General features: G+C 52.1%; 1 protein-coding gene across 1 annotated transcript in view; it reads left to right on the top strand.

Moving 5' to 3' along the window:
• Positions 1–6,763, top strand: part of PHACTR4 (phosphatase and actin regulator 4) — a 19,521-nt gene extending 12,758 nt beyond the window's left edge. Inside the window, exons 6-13 of the mRNA XM_029963021.1 lie at positions 3–191; positions 804–1,027; positions 1,478–1,628; positions 2,209–2,264; positions 3,153–3,214; positions 4,056–4,193; positions 5,127–5,203; positions 5,746–6,763. Coding sequence (XP_029818881.1) covers positions 3–191; positions 804–1,027; positions 1,478–1,628; positions 2,209–2,264; positions 3,153–3,214; positions 4,056–4,193; positions 5,127–5,203; positions 5,746–5,761 — 913 coding nt within the window. The 3' untranslated portion in view covers positions 5,762–6,763. The remainder of the gene's footprint in view (positions 1–2; positions 192–803; positions 1,028–1,477; positions 1,629–2,208; positions 2,265–3,152; positions 3,215–4,055; positions 4,194–5,126; positions 5,204–5,745) is intronic.
• Positions 6,764–7,069: the final 306 nt, after the last annotated feature.

Raw genomic sequence — 7,069 nt, 5'->3', positions numbered from 1 at the left:
CCCCGCCTGCCCCAGATCCCGCTGCACATCCGGATCCAGCAGGCTCTGAACAGCCCCCTGCCCGTCACCCCCCCTCCCGAGGGCTCCCACAGGGCTCACTCCCTGCTCTTTGAGAACGATGGATTCGGGGATGACAATGGCACCCTGGGCAGGACGAGGTCCCTGCCCGTCACCATCGAGATGCTCAAAGTGTGAGTACCCCCTGGACGTGTGCTGGCTCTGGCAGCTCCTGAGAGCCTGTGGTGGTGAGGAGGGCTCAGGGCAGGCCTGGTGTCTCTGCTGAAACCACTTTCTGTGTTGGCCAAATCTGTGTCTCAGCCTCTTAAAGGCCAGAACAACTTCCCGGCGAAATTACCCCTGGTTCTGGGATTTTGCTGCTCACAAAGGGAAATGGGTTCCAGACTGCAAACACAGGCTGATGCCAGGAATCCAGGCCTGGTCTGTCTTTATTGCACCAAGACAAAACAAGGTCTTGGATTCCATCCATTTGTGGCCTTCCTTAGCCTTTCATTTGGCAAAACTGAAGTGGGAAAAGGGCTGTCTTGTTATAGCAGAGCTGAACCTGCAAGTCCCAAAGTAGTGGGGTCAGAGGGCTGTTTGGTTCTGCAGAACCTGCCTCAGGCATTTTCTCTGCCAGAGTTCCCTGTGCTTTGGGGAGAGGGGACAGTGCAGGATCCTGGGATGGCTCTTGCACCTCTGTTTCCTGGGCTCCCTTGGGGAGAGCTAATGAATTGTTGATCCCAAGGATCTTCCCCAGCCCCTGTGCCATGTGTTAAGAGGTGTAACAGTGTGCTTCTCGTTAGTCCAGACGATGAGGAAGAGGAAGAAGACGACCAGGAGGAGGAACAGAATCTGGGTCCTCGTGTATATATTGGAGATGTGCCATCTGTCACAGTCATCCCCAAACTGGTACCCCAGGTCCTGCCAGAGGAGCAGGAAGGAGATGAAGGGATGAGCGACTCTGACTCGGAGGGGCCCATCCTGTACAAAGATGATGAGGATGAGGAGGAAGATGAAAGCCATAACAGTAAGGTTTTGACATTGCAGCTGGCTTTTTTATTTCTCTGCTGAACCCGTGCCTGGCTGTACTGAGCTCTGGATCAAAGAGCTGGTTCCCACAGCGCTGCAGAGCAGCTGGTTCTCGGTTTCATGATGTACCACATGTCCTCTGCCTCGCTTTTTGGCAAGGCTCTGCAGCCAAACCTGTGCTCTCACCTGCTGAGTGCACCCCTCCAGTTGCAGATGGCTCCTGCAGCAGCCTGTGCTGTCCCAGCCCCTGGGGTGGGACAGCTTTAGGTGAGCATGTGGTGTCACACGGGAGCGCTGGATGCTGCTGCAAAGCACAGAGCTTGGGAAACACGAGGAGAGAGGACGGTTCTCCCTCAGGGGGAGCACAGCTGCCAGGGATCGTGGCTGGGATCGCTGTGCTCAGGCTCTGCAGCCTTGAGCTGCATCCCATTGCTCTCCCTCCCCGCAGGCACGTTGGCCAACAAGGTGAAGAGGAAAGACACGCTGGCTATAAAGCTGGGGAACGTGACCGCGCCGCAGGAGGACAAGATCGTCTTCCCTCGGAAGAGCAAGGAGGAGTGGAATGAGATCCGGCACCAGATTGGGACAACGCTCATCAGGTACAGAGAACAAGGAGGGGGTTCTGTCTGAACTGCTGGCTGGGGTGGGAATGGGCAAAGCTGGTGCCTTGTCTAAGCAACCTCTGCTGGTGGGTGGTTGGGCACGGCAGCTGGAGCAGGGCTGGGAGGATGAGTGTTGCTGTTCCTTCCTGCTTAGAAAAGTTGGGAGTTCCTCTTGGAGTTGAGCAATAGCCCCTGACAGGCCCCTGTTTCCAGAGGTTAAGTGGAACGGGAAGGGAAAATCTCAAGGGCTGCAGAAATGTAAAATACAGATGGTGTAGAAAGGTGTGGATGGGTGCAGGGTGGGTGGATAAAGCTGGTGACAGTCCAGGCTCCGCTCTGTGCTTGAGTTCCCTGCACAACTGCTTTCTGAGGGTCCAGAGCCCTTCCCAGACCCGTGCTGGGGGCTGAGCAGCTGTTTGAGCAGAGCAGAGCACAAACAGGGCAGCAGTGATCCCCGCTGGCGAATGAGGGGTGTGGAGGAGGCTCTCCAGAGCACCAAAACCAGGCAGTTGTGTCCTTCATCCCCTGCTGAGGAGTGACCAGATACAACATAATGCACTTGTCACACATTTTTCAGGCGACTGAGCCAGAGACCCACAGCAGAAGAGCTGGAGCAGAGGAACATCCTGCAGCGTGAGTAGCACTTGTGTGGGGTCCTGAGAAGTGCAGTGTTTGCCTGTAATGTCTTAGTTCATTGGGAGGGGATGGTTTTAAACTGAAACAGGTTTACATTAGATTTTGGGAAGCAATTCTTCCCTGTGAGGGTGGGGAGGCCCTGGCACAGGTTGCCCAGAGAAGCTGTGGCTGCCCCATCCCTGGAAGTGTCCAAGGCTGGGTTGGACAGGGCTTGGAGCAACCTGGGCTAGTGGAAGGTGTCCCTGCCCATGGCAGGTGATCTTTGATGTCCCTTCCAACTCCAACCATTCCTGCCTGGCACCTCAGAGCGTGTGAGCTGGTTCAGACTCTGCTGTTACCCAGCAAGGGCTGTGAAAGGTGTTTTGTTTGGGCTGGACTTTCATTTGTGGTCCAGACATTACAGCATTGCATTGCATGATCCCAAAAGCAGCAGTGCATCGCTCAGTCAGGGCTGTTTCTCTTGGCCATATCTTGTTCTGCAAAAGTTTTAAATAAACATCATGAGGAAAGGGAAATGTCAGTTCAGGAAGTTTCCATTTAAAATATTTATCTGTGCTTTTATTTTCTTTTAAACTCTAAAAGCTTTGGGGAGGACTGAGCTGCAGAGTGGCTGGGATGTATTTTGGCAACATAGGCCTTAGTCTTTAACATGAGAATGACTCAGTGGTGCTGTTTAAGGGCTGTATGGCCCCTCATAGTCCAGGAGGTGACTCTGTGTTGAGTTGGGCTGCGCTCTGTGCCCGTCCTAAGCGCAGACATGCCACAGTGAGCCTTCAGATGTGTAGATAATCCCATGCAGCTCCACACTCTGTTCAAACCCAGAATTCCCTTTTCAAAAGCCCGATGCTTACATGAAAAATGTATTTTTTCCCCCCCCCTTGGCAGCAAAGAATGAAGCTGACCGTCAAGCTGAGAAGCGCGAGATCAAGCGCCGGCTCACCAGAAAGGTACTGCTGGCCCCCGTGGCGACGGCCACCTGGCAGGGCTGGTGGCAACGGGCACGGCGTGGGCACCGTGCTGTGGGGGCAGTCACGGGGCCATTGTGTAAGTGTCCCCAGCGCCCTCGGGCTGCGGGGACTTTGGCACGAGGGCTGTCACCCGCGGGGAGCCGCTGGCGCCGTTGGCAGTGACAGATCTGAGCTGGCAGCGAGCGTAACGAGGGAGACGAGAACTAAATTTGGCACCTGGCACCTGCCAGGCCAGCAAACCTTTCTGCTCTAGCACAGCTCTTCAGCGGCCACGACTCACACCAGGCTCCCTAAAGCTCATTTCTAAAGCAACAGCGGTGTGGGAGCTGAGCAGAGCAGCAGCTGCTTTGAGCTGTTAGGTCCGGGTTACTTTGGGATTGTTACTCATGGCTGGGAAAAGCTTCCTCAGGGCCTGTGGGTGTGAAATGTGAGTGTTGCCATTGCTGGGGTTGAGTTGAGGGGTGGGAAAAGCTTCCTCGGGGCCTGTGGGTGTGAAATGTGAGTGTTGCCATTGCTGGGGTTGAGTTGAGGGGTGTCATGCAGGGCTCACCGTTTAATAGGTATTCCCAAACCTTTTGTCTTCCTTCTTTGTGGCAATGTGTCCTGGGTTCTGCCCTATCCTGGCCTGATGATCCAAATGGGAATATCCAGTCTGTAAGAGGGTTTGCCTGCTCCCTTGCAGGATGTGAGCAGGACCTGGCAGGGTCTGTGGCTCAGCCCCAGCGAGGGAACTGGTTTTAGTTTTGCTCAGGGTGCTTTGCCCTGATCTGCTTCGGGGACAAGGCTCAGACTAACCTCCTTTGTTCTTGCTGGTGTTCAGCTTAGCCAAAGGCCTACGGTGGCAGAGCTGCAGGCCAGGAAGATCCTGAGGTTTAATGAGTACGTGGAGGTAACAGATGCTCAGGACTATGACCGGCGAGCGGATAAGCCGTGGACAAAGCTGACACCAGCTGACAAGGTAACGGGGAGTGTCCTGGCCCCAGGTGGGGATGGGAGCCACACCAGGGTGGGAGCCAAGGAGATTTGCTCTGTTCCTCTTGCTTCACCTCTTCATCTTTCCTTCTGCCCTCCCACCGAGCACCACCAGTGTCCCTTTACCCGTGTGTGCTGTCCCAGCTCTGCTTCCTGCTGCCTCATGGGGAGGTGGAGCCCAGGGGGGCAGGGGCTGCAGGCCAGCATGGCCTCTGCATCAGCTTCTGAGTGATGTAAGAATCATAAAATCATGGAATGGTTTAAGTTGGAAAAGCCCTTTGAGATCATTGAGTCCAGCTTTTGACCTGGCACCACCACGTTCATCACTAACCCATGTCCCCAAGTGCCACATCCACGTGTTCTTTGAGCACTTCCAGGGATAGTGAGTCCACCACTGCCCTGGGCTGCCTCTTCCAGGGCTTGACAACCCTTTTGGTGAATAAATTTTCCTTAATATCCAATCTAAACCTCCCCTAGTGCAACTTGAGGCCATTTCCTGTCATCCTCTCCCTTGTTCCCTGGGAGCAGAGCCCGACCCCCCCCAGCTCCCCCTTCCTGTCAGGGAGTTGTAGAGCACAAGAAGGTCCCCCCTGAGCCTCCTTTTCCCCAGGCTGAGACCCCCAGCTCCCTCCATCACTCCTGGTGCTCCAGACCCTTCCCCAGCTCCATTCCCTTCCTGGCCACACCAAGGATGCAGGCCATGGGTCAGAGGAATTTCCTTGCAGGCTCAGGCAAAAAGCTGGCAGGGAAGTCTGTCCTTGTCCTCCCTGGCCACCTGTGGGACTGCCCAGCCCTGAGGTGGAGGAGGTGGGGCAGATTAAATTCAGTTTAGTGTGAACGAACTGCCAAAGCTGGTGTGGCTGCTGCAACCTGAGCCCTTTCCTTTCTCAAAAAAAAAAAAATCTCCCTCTCTGTGCAGGCGGCCATCAGGAAGGAGCTGAATGAGTTTAAGAGCTCTGAAATGGAAGTGCATGAGGAGAGCAAGCAGTTCACGAGGTGAGAACATGTTACTCAAGAGTTTGTCTTGTAGGAGCTGTTAGAGTTCTGCCCTTGGGTGCTGTGCTGAGGAGCAGAAAAATTGTCTGTGCAGAAATGGGAGATTGAATGTCCCCTCCTGCCTTGGTGGTGAGGGGTGATCGGAGCAGTAGCAGACACAAAGTGGGTTGGTTTTCCTTAAAAAATTGGGGCTTCCACCCTGGAAACTCAAAGTGACCAGTGACTGGTTTGCAAAGCATCTGAAACCAGTGTGACCTTGCAGCTGGAGTGGACTTTTCTGGGGCTAGAGAAGCCACAACCACAAAACACCTTGGTAATGAGCTGGGATATTATCTGTGAAGTCACCTGTGAATTGTGGCCCAAGTGATTCTTTTCCTTCCAGCTTTGTGAGGTGGAGTTGTTTGCAGAGCACAAAAGGTGAAATTGTTTGATGTTTACAGCTTCCCCCGAGGGCTGGGAGCTCTGAGATAATTCAATTTACCCTCTTTGGCCATCTGACCATTTAACCTGGCCAACACTCAGATTTTTCACTTGGCTTTCAGGTACCATCGACCATAATCTTCCAAGAAGGGAGCAAGAGACCTGAGAGGCCTGGAAGTTCTCTGCGTCCCTCTCCTAGGCAATACAGCGAGGGTGGAACCCCCTGGCTCTTCCAAGATTTGCCTTCCAACCATGTCCAGAAAAGGGCTTTCAGCCAGGGAAAGGGGAATCCTGTCTGAATGTAGCATTTCACTGGAACAAACACGTCTCTCGTGCCATCAGGCTGGAACTGACACTATACCTCGTGTGGCTCAGCAATAACCCCCTGCCAGGAGACCATGCCCAGGGGAACAGACTCCTTTTTGGGATGCAATTCCTCCTCTTTTCCACGAGGAAGGGGGGGGAAAAAAGAAAAAAAGGCAGCTCTAGTGTTGGGAAGCTGAGGAGAGGATGTGCTTGGAAGCACGTGTGTGTATATTAGCTGTGTACAGAGAAACCTGGCACACAACTGACATGTCACTCGTTATTTTTTGGGGTTTTGCTTGTTTCTGTCATGTCCTTAATGTCCTGAATCACTACTGACCAACGGTTTGTTGTGCTGGAAGGGAACTGTATAGGTATTAACATATGCTGCATCCTTTTTGTAAAAAAAAAAAACACAAACAAAATCAAACAAACAAAAACAACAAAAACCACAGATGTATAAAACATTCCCTCCCCACCCTCTCACACTTGCTGTGATGTTAATAACAGATCTTGAGATATCTAGGATTGTTTAACAAATTACAGAACCAGAAAAATGACTGTTGCCTTTTAAAACTTTTTAATTTGGGGAAAAGGTGAGAGTAGTCAATCCTTTTTATTGTGGCTTCCTCTCAGATGTTTTTTACTCTCCCAAATCAGGGTTGAAACTTGCCTTTTTTTCTCATTTTTACAGCTAAACCTACTGGAAACTTGATGAATTTCACTGTGTGGGTCGAAGGGAGTGGAGGAAGAGGTTTAAAAAGTGACCTTAAAAAGATGATATTTCTCTTCTGAAAGAAGTTCTTCTGAAATGTGGGGTTTTAAAAAAAAAAAAAAGAATCTGTTATAGGCCACTGCTGTATTATGCACAAAACCTAAACCATGTGTGAGATGCCACTTGTGAGGGAAGGGAGCGTGGGGATGGAGAGAGGGGTTTTGCCTTGTTCACAGGCAGGGTGGCAACACCCCAGCCTTGACCCGGCACCCTCATGTGACATGGCGGAGGTTCTTCCCTCACAGCTCCCCCCCTGTACAGCCACCTGTAGACTTAAACCATTGCGTTGTATATCAGTCTCCTCAGCAACAGATTTTAACTATGGAATAAAAGTATTTTAGGATTTTTTTTAAAAAAAAAAAAAAAAA

This window comes from Manacus vitellinus, unplaced genomic scaffold, assembly GCF_001715985.3.
Source record: "Manacus vitellinus isolate BGI_N305 unplaced genomic scaffold, ASM171598v3 scaffold_52_pilon, whole genome shotgun sequence".
Taxonomy (NCBI): Eukaryota; Metazoa; Chordata; class Aves; order Passeriformes; family Pipridae; genus Manacus; species Manacus vitellinus.
This window is presented reverse-complemented; position numbering and strand designations above follow the sequence as displayed.